The sequence below is a fragment of the Gopherus flavomarginatus genome, chromosome 3, assembly GCF_025201925.1.
Source record: "Gopherus flavomarginatus isolate rGopFla2 chromosome 3, rGopFla2.mat.asm, whole genome shotgun sequence".
NCBI lineage: Eukaryota > Metazoa > Chordata > Testudines > Testudinidae > Gopherus > Gopherus flavomarginatus.
The window spans coordinates 47,522,896-47,540,299 of record NC_066619.1 but is presented as its reverse complement, the minus strand read 5'-3'; the positions used below and the strand labels follow the sequence as shown (position 1 = coordinate 47,540,299).

Sequence of the window (17,404 nt, the reverse complement as noted above, 5' to 3'; positions counted from 1 at the left end):
TTATGCTGCCAAAGGAGTAATGTCTCCTGACAAACTATCAGTGCACTAGACCAGAGCTCCTTCAACCTCAGCAGCATTTGTGGTACGCATCCCAGTTACAGACCTCTGTAGAGAAGTGAAGTGGTCTTTGGTAGTCATACATTTGCCAGGCATAACTCACTGTCTGCTGCATCACAGGAGAATGCAAATGTTGGTAAAGTGGTCCTACAATCCCTCTTCCAATGTGACTTCGTGCCATGCCTCCTGGAGTATCAGCTTGAGAATTGTCAGTAGTGTAATGGACATATGAAAGCAATCAGAAGACAAAATGGTTACTCACCTTCTCATAACTGTTGTTCTTTGAGATGTTGCATATGTCCATTATACAACCCACCTTCCTTCCCTGATGCTTCAGCCATTATCCTGGCTTTAGACTCATAGACTTTAGAGTCAGAAGGGACCAATATGATCATCTAGTCTGACCTCCTGCACAAAGCAGGCCACAGAACCCTACCCATCCACTTCTGTAACAAACCCCTAACCTATGTCTGAGTTACTGAAGTCTTCAAATTGTGGTTTGAAGACCTCAAGCTGCAGAGAATTCACCAGCAAGTGACCCATGCCCCACGCTGCAGAGGAAGGCGAAAAACCTCCAGGGCCCCTGCCAATCTGCCCCGGAGGAAAATTCCTTCTCGACCCCAAATATAGCGATCAGCTAAACCCTGAGCATGTGGGCAAGACTCACCAGCCAGCACTCAGGAAAGAATTCTCTGCGGTAACTCAGATCCCATCCCATCTAACATCCCATCACAGACCACTAGGCATACTTACCTGCTGATGATCAAAGATCAATTGCCAAAATTAAGCTATCCCATCATACCATCCCTTCCATAAACTTATCAAGCTTAGTCTTAAAGCCAGATATGTCTTTTGCCCCCACTACTCCCCTTGGAAGGCTGTTCCAGAACTTCACTCCTCTAATGGTTAGAAACCTTCATCTAATTTCAAGTCTAAACTTCCTAGTGTCCAGTTTGTACCCATTAGTACCAATGTAGACACAAGAACAAAGCTTAAGTAATTCCTCTCCCTCCCTAATATTAATCCCTCTGATATATTTATAAAGAGCAAGCATATCCCCCCTCAGCCTTCTTTTGGTTAGGCTAAACAAGCCAAGCTCTTTGAGTCTCCTTTCATAAGACAGGTTTTCCATTCCTCGGATCGTCCTAGTAGCCCGTCTCTGAACCTGTTCCAGTTTGAATTCGTCCTTAAACATGGGAGACCAGAACTGCACACAGTATTCCAGATGAGGTCTCACCAGTGCCTTATATAACGGTACTAACACCTCCTTATCTTTTGCTGGAAATACCTCGCCTGATGCATCCTAAAACTGCATTAGCTTTTTTAACGGCCATATCACATTAGCGGCTCATAGTCATCCTGTGATCAACCAATACTCCAAGGTCCTTCTCCTCCTCTGTTGCTTCCAACTGATGTGTCCCCAGTTTATAACTAAAATTCTTATTATTAATGCTTTGGAGCATGAGGAGTTTAGCAGTGGGTGGGGCCTTTATAGATACTGCTGGGGAAAACACTCCAGCACCAGTGCGCAGACATCTACAGCATAATGGACCTATGCAATATATATTGAAGAACAATTATGAGAAATCCTGCATGTTAGGAGGGTAAATTAGATCTGTGGTTCTCACTCAACTTGTGGTCCATGGCCCCTCAAGGTCTGCAGGCTGTCTCTAAGGAATCCACAGAAAGTTGTCACTACCATAGAACAGGGGTTTTCAACCTGTGGTCCATGGGCACCAGAGGTCTGCAGACTGTCTAAAATTTCCAAAGGGGTCTGCGCCTCCATTCAAAAATTTAAGGGCCCACAAATGAAAAAATGCAGAGAACCACTGGACTAGATGACCCTTGTGGTCCCTTCTAACCCTGTGATTCTACGCAACGTTGAGTAACAGTCTTTTTTTTCAAGATGTAGTCAGTGTGGGTCCTATGACCAGCTCTCAAACTCCATTTTGAGTCCTTAGCAACCCAGGCTTTTGATTGTGGGGCCCTGAGGAAGATTGTGGCTGTTCTGCCCTTTATGCCCTTGCATGGGTACACGAGGAAGCACAGAACATTTGTGGCCTCAGGCGCTGCTAATAAAGACTCCAATTGTACATACAAGAGACATGCGCATCTACAGTGGGATCCACACTGACTACATCATCTTGAAGAACTACAGTTATAAGTAAGTTTTTTATGGTGTGTTAAAGACCTAAAAATAATCATCAGATGAGTAGATAAGTCCTTTATATTCTGCGGTGTCCTAGAAATGAGTCAGAATTGTCAATGTCTTTTCACCCTATCCCAAATATTTGTCTGGCTCTTAAAATCTGACCTATTTACTCACTTAGTCCTCACCACTGTTTGTAAATTGTATGCACTGGAGTGGAAAAGCTGACTAAGTCTCTACCTGTAGCATCAAAGTATTGGAAGAAATAACATACCATAAAAATAAAGGTTTTATAGATTTTCTTAACTAGTTTTGACTTCTTTGGCTCCTCAAATAAGTCATTGGTCATCGAATAATGGTTTATTTGCTGAAACATGGACTCTCTCTTCAGCATAATAGGCAGAAATAATTATAAATGATAAAAGAAATATGCTTTTAGAAGCATCTGACTAAATTGCACATAAATGGGTTAGGGATGTCATTATCCATTTTGCACAACTAAATGCTATTCCTTGTACACAGAGGATTTGTATCTACACTTTAAAAAACCACTTCTGGGAAAGATGAGCAAGTGCAATATTATAATTCATGTTTTCCCCAGTAAATGAGTGAGCAATAAGTTACTATTCAGTCATAGAAGTATTGAACAGATTTTGGTGGTGGTTTGTGAGGAAATAATTTTATTTAAAAAATTCAAGTCAATTTATTATTCAATAAAACAATTCAATTCAAAACTTTTTACCTCAGGACATCCGAAATCAAAGAAGATACCGACATCATCGAAAAGCTGAATTAGTGAAACTCCAACAGACTCTGTCTGCACTTCAATCCAAGACAGCATTTTATGAAGATCAAGTAAATTATTACAACACCTATATAAAAACCTGCTTAGACAACTTAACAAGGAAGTGAGTTGAAAGATTTCTTTTTAATGTCTGAAGAGAGTTCCAAATGCCATTGATGTAAGTGGAGGGCTTCATCTTTAGTTGCAAATTTGAGTATAATTCACATGTAAAAAGTGAACCGGAGTTGTCACTAACAGTTGAATAAACTACACAGCAAAAAGGAAACAGTGATAATAAATTTCTTTGAAGCCTCCTTTTAAAAAGCCTTTTTTAAAAAAGAAGTCTGACAGGTATATTTTCAATTTATTGGTCTTAAATTGGAAAGTTTAATTGGAGTTTACCAGTGGGAGTACACATGTGCAAGCTCCATGTGCAACATTGCATTGGGGCATCACTGTTATTTTCCTCCACACTCTGAGGCAACTTGCTTGAAGGTTGAGGAATATAGAATAGTACTAACTTTTTAAAATATTTCTTTGCTAAAATATGCTTTGTGATGCAAGTATTTGACACTTGTCTGGGATGATCTGTATAACGAATTCCTGGATTACTGCATTACTCATGAGATAAAGCCACAACTAAGACTGCATAATGTAAAGTTTTATTGACATAAGTTGTGGGTTCTTTAAGAGAGAAGGACTTTGGTTTGTTTGTTTGTTTGTTTTGTTTTTCAAGAGAGAAAATCTGTTGTCACTTCTATCACTTTACATCTTACTACAAGTTAAATATAACCAGCTGCTAAAATTTGTTTTCAGGAGCTGAAAATCTTTACAAAAATATGTACATTATTCAGACAAAATGTCTCCTATTTTTTTTCTAATAGTAATTCCAGTAATGCTCAGATCTGTTCCTTTTTTTTCCTCCATTTTGTTTTTCTAGTGTTAAATTTTTCTTTTTTTTATGTGAAAGTTGGTTACAGTTAACAAGAGCCTTCAGAAGAACACACAGGAGTGAAGGAAGAACTAAACTCTTTGTTAGCCGTTCCTTTGCAAAGAACTATGGAGAAGAGGAAAGAAATAAGTCTGAAGGAGAAATGTGTTTGGATTAACCACAAACTTTTCTCTTCTACAGAAATTCTCGGAGGTCAATTAAATTAGATGGAAAAGTAGAAGAGAAGGGAAGCAGAAAACTTAAGCACACATCACTAAAGTACACAGCAGCAAGACTACATGAAAAAGGTGTCATTCTAGAAATTGAAGATCTTCAAACCAACCAGTGAGTATGATGTTAAACCTGCTCAGAGCCAAGGAAATTGACAACTCTTTAACCAGTCATTGTTTTGGTAAAAGTTCAGAAATATCAACATTCTTTTTTCCTCACATTACTGTAGAGATCTTTATACGTTAGGAAGGGAAATTACAGTTGCATATCCTAATAAACTTTCTCCTCGCTCTCTTTGTAGTTTGCTACTTAATGACTTTTTTTTTGAGAATAGGCACCATATTATTGCAACATTATAGCTAACTTCTAGATGTTCCATTTAAAGTAATTTAATAAGCGCTGATACAGCTGACTTGCTGAGCAGCTATTGCCTTTTCATCCACTGAGTAATCATTTTAATAAACTTTTGAGTAAAGCAGGCATTATGCTGAAATTGCTATTAGTGAAAATTATTCGGTTTTGAAGCTTTTGGATCCTGACCTTTCCCTCCTCCTGAGCGAGACACTTGGGCTTCAGCTCTCTTCCTGCAAATACCAGAGACAGGTCACACGTGACTTCTCTGTGCTTACTTCCACCCTTTTCCCAGATTCTCTGCCTTTGGCAGTGCAAAGAGAATTGGTTGTTGAAGTCTCCTGCATTATCCAATATGCTAGGTTTCATAGCTCTGTTTGGGACAGCTGCAAGCAAAATATCTCACTTTTCTCTCACCCTTTCTCCCTTAGAGGACCAAAACTTTTTCAGGGTGCTTTTTGTCATTCCCACCCTCCAAAATAGGACAACCTGCAGAGTTCTAACATACTGAGCAAACCGAAGAGAACAAACTGAAAATCAAGGAGTGCCTCATTTGTGAGGAGACCTTTTTCAGAAGCTACAGAAAAGACAGCTCTGTCACACTTTTCAAAGGTCCATGGAACTTTGCTTTTCTAAGGAAAACAATGCAGCATTTCAGCGACATGTTGAGGTCCCTGCATTCTTCCTCACATACTAGTCTAGACTCCTGTAGAGACATGTCAGTAAAGACGGGTCAGTTCATAATGGTGGTGAGGCTTGTTAGAGCCCCCATGGTACTAATCACAGATTTTTTGAGGGAAATTGGGGAGGGGGGCTCGTTAATTTAACACCTCTCACAATCAACTGGTCAGTATATTTAAAAAAAAGAAATTCCAGAGTTCCTTCCCATTCACTTAAGTATGTTGTTGTCAAGAGCAGGGAGTCTGGCATATTTTCCAACTAGACACCTTTTGAAGAGGATAATCTAGTCCCTTAGGAGGAGGATGCTTTGCATTTCCTTTCCAATAACATATTCAAGAATGAGAAGCGCAAAAGCTCAACCCTCCCTCTTTCCCTTCACATGAGCTACACCTCAAAAGCCCCAAGTACGATGGAGAGTGGACTCCCAATCAGAATGAAACTTCATTCCCAAAGGCAAAATGAATATATGTATTTTTAAAGAAGCCAAACACCAGATAATACAAAGGACAAAGTATCATAGATCTTCATCTTCCATGAGCTCCAGTTTCTCTTCCAAAGAAGGAGCTTTGTTTGGAGAACTCCTAGTTTTGTGAAAAACCCAAACTTAAAGCAGCATGAGAAGTTCTTTCCTTCAGGCATGTTTGAAACCATGTAGAGGAAGATTGAGGACACCATCAAGATGTAGCCAGAGAAGGCCTTACTAAGCTAAAACTAAGGACCGCTATTACTCATCCAAAACAGAGAACTTTCCATCCCCTACTACATTGCTCCATTGAGGAAGGAGTGGGAAACATCCAACAAAAGGGGGAAAGGCTATTTAAGTCCTGAAATTCTACCTGGTTCTAGCACCCTAACAGTGTTTTCTAGCTCCCCTGAGGCTGATGTAGCAGTAACGTCCCTGGTAAAGAACATGGTATCTTAGCATCCCTTCCTAAGGGAAGGATATCTTATCAAATTCCTTGGTAGGTGGAAAGATAGAGGCCACTCTCAGAAGGGACTTCAAAGACACATGTGTCTTCAGAGCTTCACTGATAGCCACCTGATACGCCAGGACCCAAATGTCATGGTACATAAAGCTAAAAAGACCTTTTCCCTAAAGATGAAATGTGTTCTTGGCTGTACTTTATATTACACATATTAAGTTAAAGATCAGCAGTGGTCCATGCTGCTTTTGGCTCTTAAAATGCTGAACAGATCAGAGAAGAGATCAGTTCAGGATGGAAACACTAACAGGGACAGAGGGAGGTAAAGGGCAGTGGGCACAATTTCATTAAGCAGTTAGATTTGTGTGGGATCCTGGAGAGAGAGACTGAGGTGTGAGACAGAAGCTTCTGGGGACAGAGGAGCAGGACTTTAGCTTTGGTATCTACAATACAGGGTGCTGCCTGTGTGCCGTTTGTTACCTCTTCCCTTTAAGGAAACAAAACTTTTGTGTGTACGTTTTGTAAATAAACTACCCTATAGCCATGTCTACACTGCAGACTTCTGCTGGCAAAGCAGTGTTAGTCAGGGGTGTGATCCCTTAGGGTATGGCTACACTTGAAATTTCAAAGCGCTGCCGCAGCAGCGCTTTGAAGTGTGAGTGTGGTCGCAGCACCAGTGCTAGGAGAGAGCTCTCCCAGTGCTGCATGTAAACCACATCCCTTACGGGTGTAGCTTGCAGCGCTGGGAGCCGCGCTCCCAGCGCTGCAGCACTGATTACACTGAGGCTTTATAGCGCTGTATCTTGCAGCGCTCAGGGGGGTGTTTTTTCACACCCCTGAGCGCGAAAGTTGCAGCGCTGTAAAGTGTCAGTGTAGCCATGGCCTCAGTGATGCAGCTATGCTAGCAGAAGCCCCTATTGTAGAAGCAGTTATACTACCAAAACTGTGCCTTTACTGGTATGTTTGTTCTACTTATGGGAGGTGGTTTTAGTATACGAGTACAAAGCATAGTTTTGCCAGTGTTCCTGAATCCACACCAGGAGCACTCTGCTGGTATTGTGTGCTTGTATTCCTATACTGTAAAGCACTGTGAGTGAGTGTAAATATAGCCTAAGAAATACCCAGCTCTGCGCTACTGATTTCTGTTCCAAACCAGAAACTGCCCTGCAGTCTCCCAGATTCTGCTACTGATGGGCACAGGAGCAGTAGTAATACCTATGGTTTCAGATTATGTACTTGTCATGAGTGCATACTGTGCTTAGGAAAATACTAGTGCTTTTAGTACAAATTGTTTTCATGGCTTTCTCTGTTCCTTGATCATGTGAAATTGTGTGGCATACATTTATATAGCCGATTTTTTTTTTTTTTAAGGTTTAAAAATGTTATGTTTGACATCACACCTGGTGAAGAAATGGGTGACTTTGAAATCAAAGCAAAATTCTTGGGTGTTCAGATGGAAAAAGTGGAACTCCATTTCCAGGTAAAGTTTTTAAATTTGCTCTATTGGACCTAAATAAACTTTGTATTTAAGCTAAAATTTACCCTTTCTGATTTTTCATAAACTATTGGAGCAGTATAAAGGGTGTGATGTAACAGTGTTACTGAGGTAAGATATTAAGATCAGGCTGAGATTGGGTATGTAGAAGGGGATAATTTTAGTTTATATGTATGACAATACAGTAAGTGTGTCAAAAATTAATTACTAAATGTCACTTCAGCTGTGAAGCATCTAGAGCTTGAGGCTCTAGACGTATAAATAAATGTACCACAATTGTTTTTATTTTTCAAATTGGGAATCAGTGTGAACCCAAGCCAAGACTAACTTTTTTTCCCCTTAATTGCAGGATTTGCTTCAGATGCAGTATGAAGGTGTAGCTGTAATGAAAATGTTTGATAAAGCTAAAGTGAATGTAAACCTGCTCATATTCCTGTTGAACAAGAAATTCTATGGAAAATGAAGATTGCAGATATTGTGGACTCTGCATCAAATCAGTAGGAATGTCTCTTCAGTATTTTTGCTTTTAAACATTTGTTTGCGGTTGCTATCATTGGACATTGTTTTTGATGTCAAAAAAAGACCAAACTGTTCAGAAGAATATACTTACGTGCCTTTTTCATCATTTGATACTGCAGTAGTAAATTAGAAAATAGATTAATTTAAACACTTCCAGATTTCACTATGGTGTTAGAACTTTGATTGGAAAGTATATAATTATTTAGTGACTCAGCTATTTTGGGGCCAGAGGGGAGGGCTGGTTTTTAAAATAGGCAGAAAATAAATTTAGTTCAATGGCATAAATATAGACACTTCTTCCTATGAAAACATTATATTTTTTAATGATCCAAGTTACATAATATAGTTATTAGACTTTTGAAGTATTCTCTGAAAGAAATCTTAATTTGTTTCTATGGGATATTTTTGGCAAATAGTTAAATGCTAAGCCTGTTTTCTGGCAGATGTCAATTGTAAAGCGAACTCCTGTGCAATTTGAAATAAATTTTATAGGTAATTATAAAGTTACAATAACATTTACTTGTACAAAATATATTTTGTGATTTATTCCTACTAAATAAAAATGCACTACTGCCTCGGGTAAGTAAAATTTTGTACTCACAGCCTTTTAATTTAAGGGGCAAGCTGAATAGTGATCGGTAGGTTTGGGGTTTTTTTTAATTACTTGAGGTATTTGAATACTTAAATTGTGCCTGTCTGTCTTTTGTATGAAAATAAATAAAATCCGTAAATAAATGCAATAAAATTAGTTTTTAAATGTATTCTTTGGAGATTGTTCTATGTAAAATAAATGTTACTTTAATTACACTGGTTTGGTTTCTAAATCATTTTCACCCTTTATTACTGTAACAGTCCACATGGTGAGAGGGAATTCTGCGGCCCAGCTTCTCTCCCCATTCATTACTCATCGGCTAATACCCTCCACCTGCGGAATTTGGAAGTTGTCCAGTGTTGTTGCTGGAGCCTTTAGGACTAAACTCTGCCCTTCAGTTCAGGCCACCAGATTTTCTGCCTCTGGCAGTGGAACCAGTTTGACAGTTCAGTTTGTCCCAACCATTTTGTTTTAAAAGCTTTTATCATTATTCATTTTTGTGCACTGGCAACTTCGCCGCCTCCTCCCCTGGATCATGTAAATAGCAGTGTTGTGGCTTCAACCACCTGGATCTGCCACTACAGCCACTCCCTGCAGGACTACTCTGTCCCCCACTCCAGTATAGCAGAGCTATCCTGCAAATACCTGGCTTAAATCTAGGCAATGTTCCCTAGGTGAAGCTCTACAGAGGATGAATTATGCCCTGCCTGTTCCCAGCCAGCTAACCCTTGCAATGCCAGGATACGAAGCTCAGAGTCAAACCAGCATGTTGGGTCCCCAGCCCCGCCCCCGCCCCCCCTCCAAAGGAGCCTTAGTGCCAATGCAGAAAAATCTGATCAGGAGTTCCTGAGCTTTCAAGGAAAGAGTCTAAGGATGAGGAGGAAGCTATCCAGCTTGCTCGGGGAGTAAGTCCTGTAACAGACCTGGGCTGGAGTGTGGGGGGGATTCTGAAAGGATCCAGAGTTGTCATTCCTATCCCCATTACCTCCCCCCACCAACATGCTGAAGTGGGTCCTCTGCTTGCTTGTTTGCTTAATGGCTTTGTTTACCTTGCATGTAAATATCCTTTTAATTGACTTTGGTCCTCTTTAATTTTCACTGGAGACATAGTCAACCTGGCAAAATTGTGTAGGATAGGCTGGGCTTAGGCACTGCCTGCCAAACACATTTTAGGAACATTTCCAGTACCTGTCTATAATCTTTATACACTGCCAGTACATACAGCACGCAGTAATATTAATACCAGCATCTTACCAATCTGTATACATCTTATATGACAACTGTTAGCTACAAATACTGACAACAGTGAGTTTGGGTGATGTGTGTCAGGCCTAATGAAAGGTATGGTATGATATGCCCTCTACCAATTAGCATTGATGGGCTTCCCATGTCACACAAGGGTACCCATGAAGGGATTATTACTCTGGCAGAGAGAAAAATCTGGAGCAGAAGCTTCCTAAGGAAATCAAGATGAATTTTCCTCAATCAACAAAATCCTCAGCATGACACAGACAAAAAGAGCATTTGTATACGAAAGTTCACAACTCCTGTACAAGACTTCTTCTGGTCTAGCCTCTGCATTTAAAACTATAAGTGTCTGATTGCATGTTGTGCACCTATAACCATGGACATACAACATGCTAATCGTACCCCTTCTGTAGAAACAGACCCATTCATAAATACAGGTGCTGGGAAAGATACATAGCCACCAGCTCTTCAAAATCAGGAGGTGCTTTTGATCTCAATGCAACCATAACAGTAAAGATTTGCAAAGATCCAAAACTTCATTGCATCAGTTATTTCCTGAGGGGTCACCAGTAACCAATTATTTTCAATGGCTAGGATTGCTGGCGCTATGGATCAGATTCAGACCCTGAGTGGCTGAAATTTCTTCTGATGACATAAGATCATGCACTTGACACAATGCAAAATTAGGTGTCATTCTCATATAACATTCAACTGCCCCTTTGTGGGCAGGTATATATAAACAACATATTGAAAGCCAGCCCAACTTTCACGCTAGACCCTTGCATGCTCCATTATGGATGCAAGCATCTTTGGAAGACAAATTTCCAAAATCTCTCCAGACGCATCCTTTTAGTTCATTTCAATACCTCTATCAGGGAAAACCAGCAAAACCCGCAAACGTGGTCAAAGGGGATTGAACTAGTTATCCATGTAATCCAGTATCCTCTCTGTGACAGTGAATAGTAACAGTTGCAGCAGTAGAAGGTACAAGAAATCATGTAGTGGGCAGTTACAGTACTCACGGAGGAAGTCTTCTACCTCCTGTTAGAAGTTGGCTTATGATTGAGGCATGAGTGGTTTTTATATCCCTTCCAAAACCAGGGAGTAACCACAGGTCAAAGTTTCTCTGTGACAATGGAAATAATGCCCTGGGTAGAGAAGACTCTGCTATCTTTCAATACAGTTCACTTAAAGGAGATAGAAAAGGGAGAGTTTTGGTTCTCCTAGTTCTCCACTGGCCCACTCTGGACTTGTTATATGGCTAAGAAGCCCATGTTACACCTGCAGAAAACACCAGACCTCTTGAGAGAGGGACTCCTTCATTCAGACTAGGCACACTTACAGTTAACAGCCTGGATATCAGAAGAGAAGTGTAGTTCAGCATGAATCCTCCGTAACTTCTGATACAGTTTGGTGTCCAGACAGAACTCAACCAGGACATTTTGTTCATTATCTAGTCAAATTTACATTTTTGGTGTGAAGGAAAACCAAAAGCTCTTTGGGACAGAGACTGCCGCTTTTGTGTGTGTAGTGCCCAGCATAATAGAGCCCTGACCTCCAGATGCTATTGTGACACAAATGTCATTATAATCCCAAAGGTCTGGTGATCTCAGTTACATATGGGTTTCTCCAGGAGACATGGTTGAGTCCTACAACCAAAGACCCTAGAAAACATGGGTACCAGTCAGAACAGCTTTTTACAGACAGACATATTGGGTCCTCCAGTAAGGTATTGGGTGCCAAGTTTAATCACAATGACAAATTAGATAACCCTGTGGCTGGCCTTTCCAGTTGACTTTACCTCCAACTGGCATGTTTTGGAAGTAGTTCCTATGGTTGTACAAGAACCACACTTCCTTTGTCAAACAGAAAAGGTTATTCTTACAGCTCCAGAAACCTTTCTGTTCAAGGTAAGCTCCTTTCCACAGTTCTTGGCAAATAGTTCTCCCATCATTTTGTTCTAATCCTTGGGAGGTTGTGGCATAAATGGACATTCCTAGAGCTCTAAAGCTATATCTCAAGCATATCGAGTACTTATGTCAATTGTATTTTGTTAATCTCATTCTATTTGAAATGCCAAGGCCTTAGGACCTCAAGATTGCTGCAGATAAGAGATGAAAAATTCTGCATGCTAGACATCTGGGAAACTATTCATAGAAGTCCCCAGAGGCATTGAGGGAGAAGTATTGGCCTCACCTGAGGAAGATTTGCAAAATCAATGTCCATCCCTCTTCAATGGTATCCTTTGGTAGGCAGGTGCTACTGGGTTGGTGCCCACACTACTCCTTAGTTTATGAAGCTTTTACTGTAGATATGGAGAAACTTCAATTCCTGCCCATTATTCTACTATAATTAATCTCTGCTTATCCTTCCCCTCCCTAGTTTGAGGATTCACTGCTCACTTCCCATGAGTAATGAATGAGGAGAGAAGCTGCATAATAGAATGAGAAACCTGGGACCTCTGCAACTTAGCTCGTGAGGTAGAGGCTCATGCTTTAAAAGCCAACTGGCTGTTAGCTAAGGATGTAAAGCAGACTTTTTCTCTCTCTCTCTCTCTCTCTCTCTCTCTCTGTGGTCTTGGTGCCACTAGATAGGGGGAAAACACCACACCCAGAAGGTGGATGGGTTACACATGCAGCAATTTACAAGCATTTTTTTTAGAGTCTAAACACTTACATATGACACCTGCCTTGAGCAATACTAACATACAGGTGACCTGGTCTGATTTCCAGCTATGAATTTGTCAGTGCTCAGCTGATGCCTACAACTGTGGCAAGAGCTGGCAGCTGGTCTACCAGTGTCTCACTGACTACTTATATAACGAGTCTTGGTGGTGCAGTTGATATACACCAGGGGTGGGGAACCTTTTTTCTATCAGGGGCCACTAACCTGCAGAAAAAATCAGTCATAGATCCCACACAGCTCTGCGGGGAGGAGCGGAGGCTCAGGGCTTCCCATAGGTTCTGAGAGGGTGCCAGAAAAATGAGGGGTTCAGGGTGCAGGAGCGGGCTCTGGGCTGGAGCAGGGGGTTGGGGTGTGGGAGGGGGTGAGGGTTCTGGCTGAGGGTGCAGGCTCTAGGGTGGATCTGGGGATGAGGAGTTTTGAGTGTGGGAAGGGACTCAGGGCTGGGGCAAGGGGTTGGGGTCTGGTGTCTGGGAGGGAGTTAGGTGCAGGGGGGATTGGAACTGGGGCAGGTGGCTGTAGTACAGGTAGGGGTGCAGGGTCTGGAAGGGAGTTAGGGTGCAGCAGGGGTTCCGACCTGGGACAGGGGGTTTGAGGTGTGGGCCCTAGCCAGGTGCTGCTTACCTGAGGCAGCTCCCAGTCAGCAGTGCAGCGGGGCTAAGGCAGGCTCCTTGCCTGTGCTGTTCCTGGAAGCGGCCAGCATGTCCGGCCCTGAGGCGGAGGGGTGGCCAGGGGGTACAAGTGCCACCCTCACAACTCCCATTGGCCAAGATTCCCGATCAATGGGAGCTGCAGAGCCAGCGCTGGGGGCAGGGGCAGCATGCAGAACTTCCTTGATCACCCCTCTTCCCAGGAACTGCGGGGGGAAGGGGGCGTCACACCACACCACGCCCAGGCTTGGGCCTTCCAGCCCGCAGTGCAGAGACTTGCCACAGGCCGGATTACATTAAGCAGTGGCCCATGGACCGGAGGTTCTTCACCCCTGACATACACTGTTCTTATGTACGATTAAAAATCAAATGGATAAATTTCAGTACTATAAAGTACACCACCATCACTTCTAGTTTTTCCTGTTAGTGTGTAAATGCCAGCTTTGACCTACCCAATCTCTACAAACAAAATATATTTCGCAATATTTACTGTACACTTTTAATCTTTCATAAGATTGAAACGCTTTGTTCGGACTTCCTGTTAACTTATTTACACCTGTAAATTAGAACATTTATAATGCTGACTTAATCCACGGTGTATTAGTGTTCAGTAGAAACCACATGATGGAAATTAAGAGTGAAATCCTGGCCTTTCTGAAGTCAGTAACAAAATTCCCATTGATTTAAATGGGGCCATGATTTTACCTAAAGACTATTCTACATAAATGTCCAAATCTGATTTAAAATCGCTATGAGATTCTTTATGTAACTTTCTTTTAATGTATAGATAATTCACACAAACAAGCCGTTGTTGCTTGGATCTCTGAAGGAGACTGGATGAATCACTACACAATTGACTACAAGGAACAACTTTCACTGCCTGGTGGATGGCATTAGAGGTACTAAAAAGTGTCATCCACTTCTAATATCTAAGTATATATTTAACAGTTTAGAGTTTCCTCATCCTTTAAGTAAAGCACTTAATTCAAACTGGATTTCTTAGTCATTGGAAAATTAAGGCAATTCAAGTTGAACACACCGTTGCTAGCCAGTTTTCCAAAGCTCAAAATAATTATAAAAATTGACTGAGAGCAAAAATTTTAACCAGAAGTGTGGGGGGAAAGTGGACGTTGTTTAGGAACACTTGATATTCAAAAGGCCATAATTCTTCAGTCACAACAGCACTCCTATGGCTATTTAAAAATAGAATAAAAATAATCTTGGCTAAAAGGGAAGGAGAAAACAGCAATTATATATAAGTGGGGAAAGGGGAGGTTGATGGCATTGACTATAATGTAGAAATTAAGCATAGATAACTGAAAAGGGAAGCTAAAGATATAGATAAAATATCTATGGTCAGTCAGGTTAGGGGATTTCTTAATACATTGGGAACAAAAAGAAATCCCAACACTGGGATAAGTCAGTTACTAAATGGAGGTGGTAAAATTGTCAGTGCAGAAGTCTTCAATAGCTGTTCTGTACTTGGAAAAAAGCTGGATGATATATCAGTCCAATGACAATGAAATACTTTTTATTAAAGCAATAATTAAGGACATTAAATAACAATACAGTAACAGGCTTTTAAAACAGCCATCTGAAAACTTGCACCAAGGCGTTCTAGAGGAGTTGACTAACGATTTCTCTGGACAGTTAATGTATAATAAATTTTGGAAAACTGGGGAACTTCCAGCGCACTGCTGAGCCAATGTTTTAAAGGGAAAACAAGCTGACCTGGAAAATATATACACTAGTTAGCCTGCCATTGGTCCCAAACAAAACCATGGATTGGCTGATATTGGACTCTGTCAAAGAATTAGAGGACAGTATACAGTTAACACAAGTCAACATGGTTTTACAGAAAATGGCTCTTGTCAAACTAGGTATTTTTCAAGACTACCAATCTGGTTGATAAAGGTAACTATGTACTTGGTTTTCTGTAAGGTATTTGACTTAATACCACATTATATTATCACTTACATAGCATTATGCAAAATCAGCATGATTCATTCAAGGGATTAAAAACAGGCTGATAAATTCCAAAACATAAGCAATGGGAAATAATCAATGAAGGATCTTTCCAGTGAAGTCCTTCAAGACCATTCAATATTTTTATCTATGACCTGGAAAAAATTATAAAATATTGCTGATAAAGTCTGACACACTGGTTGGTAGCATGGTAGGTAATGATGTGGCTTGTTTTATAATGTTGATGCAATCAAACATTCATTTTAAGATAGTGAAATGCAAAGTTATGCATCTAGTTACAAAGAATGTAGGACATACTTATCAAATGGGGGGTTGCCCCCATAAGTAGTGACTCTGAAAAGGACTTAGAAGTAATAGCTCTTTTTGCTACAGTGAAGTTGGTTAACACAATCTCTGGATGTATAAAACAGAGTATCAAATAGGAGGAGGGAAATATTCCCTCTCTAAGGCATAAGTGATACCTCTACTAGAGGACTGTGTTTATTTTTAATGCCAACGCTTCAAATAATTTTGTAAATTCCTCCAACTTTTTTTTAGGTTTGGAAAACTCCTAAACATCCGTGGAGAGCTCAATTTCTGTAGTTTATCAAAAAGAAAATGTAAGAGGCTACCTGATCAGCCTACAAGTACATACATTGGCAGAAATTACCTGATTTTGGGTAATTCTTTGAACTTGCAAACCGACATCATGAGATCTTGTTGTTGGAAGATAAAGTTTTTAAAAAATTCAAATGGCAAACAAGATGCAACTTTTTGTCAGGAAGGGTAATTAACCATTGGAACAAATTACCAGGGGAAGTGGCTAATACATCACTTGGGAGTATTTAAGATTGATGTCTTTCTGAAAGATGCTGTAGCTCAGTCACAAGTTTTTGCATTTGATGTTGGTCATTTACATTGCAAAGATGAATAATTTTCTCAATTGCAGGAATTACTGGGTGAAAGTCTATGGCCTGTGTTATGTAGGAGGTTAGAAGATTATCAAGGCAGATCCTTCTAGCCTTAAAATCAACGCCTTCTTGTTTTCTGGAAGGACTGTGAGACTCACAGACAGGTGGCCAGCAATAGGAGCAGATTTCAACTGGGTTAGAGGCAGAGTAATTGTAGCTGTACTGGTATGGCACTGAGGATGCTTTTGGCACAGCTATTGCTGGTGGCTTGCCCGATGGAGAGCTGGCTGGATTACCCACACGTCTAGATAATGTGCTTACATTGTATATGGCGAAGGACAGAGCTACACGTCCTCTGTAAATGGCTGACACTTGAGTCCATGTTGTCTTACTAGTTCACCTAGTGGCTGCATGTAAGGCCTGGTCTACACTGAGGGGGGGGATCGATCTAAGATACACAACTTCAGCTACGAGAATAGCGTAGCTGAAGTCGACGAATCTTAGATCAACTTACCTCTCGTCCTTACAGTGCGGGATCAATGGCCGCGGCTCCCCCGTCGACTCCGCTTCCGCCTCTTGCCCTGGTGGAGTTACGGAGTTGATGCGGAGCACATTCGGGGATTGATTTATCGCATCTAGACGAGACACAATAAATCAATCCCTGGTAGATCGATTGCCACCCGCTGATCCGGCAGGTAGTATGGATGTACCCTAGATGTTGAATAGGACCAAAGAGATAACTGATCCTTTGTGTGTCTTCACAAGTGAGGGATCTAGCGGCAGATGTTCAGTTTCCCATCACTATTGCTTGGATGCATCCTGCCCTGAGGCACTTAAACCATTTTAGCATGTTACCATGGACTCCTTCCACCTCTCTCAAGGTAGACAAATGTCAACTGCTGCAGAGAGGCCCAGGAGGATGAGAATGGGTGTCTGCTTCCTATTGATTGAAAGGCAGGCATCCCTGTAACACCTCAGCAGAGGCCTGGATAAATTCTTTGTTTCAAGATTTTGTTTTCCACTACCAGTGCTCAAGTTTCCAACCCTGTGTCTTCATCTGATGCAGAGTGCTAGAAAAGCAAGGAGATCTGTGTGGGTAATGAGTAAGGGACATTTGGGGACAAATGCAGCAATGACCAAGGCTCACATATGATTCACTAGATCCTCTATTCCTTGTCCTGTGGGTGGGTAGAATGCTGCTGTCCTTTAGTGTACGTTTTGGATGGAGTCCATGG

The 17,404-nt window shown here is 41.1% G+C and overlaps 1 protein-coding gene across 3 annotated transcripts in view; it reads left to right on the top strand.

Moving 5' to 3' along the window:
- The window catches only part of IQGAP2 (IQ motif containing GTPase activating protein 2), a 251,320-nt gene extending 242,392 nt beyond the window's left edge, over positions 1 to 8,928 (top strand). For all 3 annotated transcript variants that reach the window (XM_050944558.1, XM_050944559.1, XM_050944560.1), the window contains 4 exons: positions 2,954 to 3,114; positions 4,123 to 4,266; positions 7,479 to 7,587; positions 7,952 to 8,928. In XM_050944558.1, the coding sequence (XP_050800515.1) occupies positions 2,954 to 3,114; positions 4,123 to 4,266; positions 7,479 to 7,587; positions 7,952 to 8,065 (528 nt within the window). In that variant the 3' untranslated portion in view covers positions 8,066 to 8,928. The remainder of the gene's footprint in view (positions 1 to 2,953; positions 3,115 to 4,122; positions 4,267 to 7,478; positions 7,588 to 7,951) is intronic.
- The last annotated feature ends 8,476 nt before the right edge of the window (positions 8,929 to 17,404 follow it).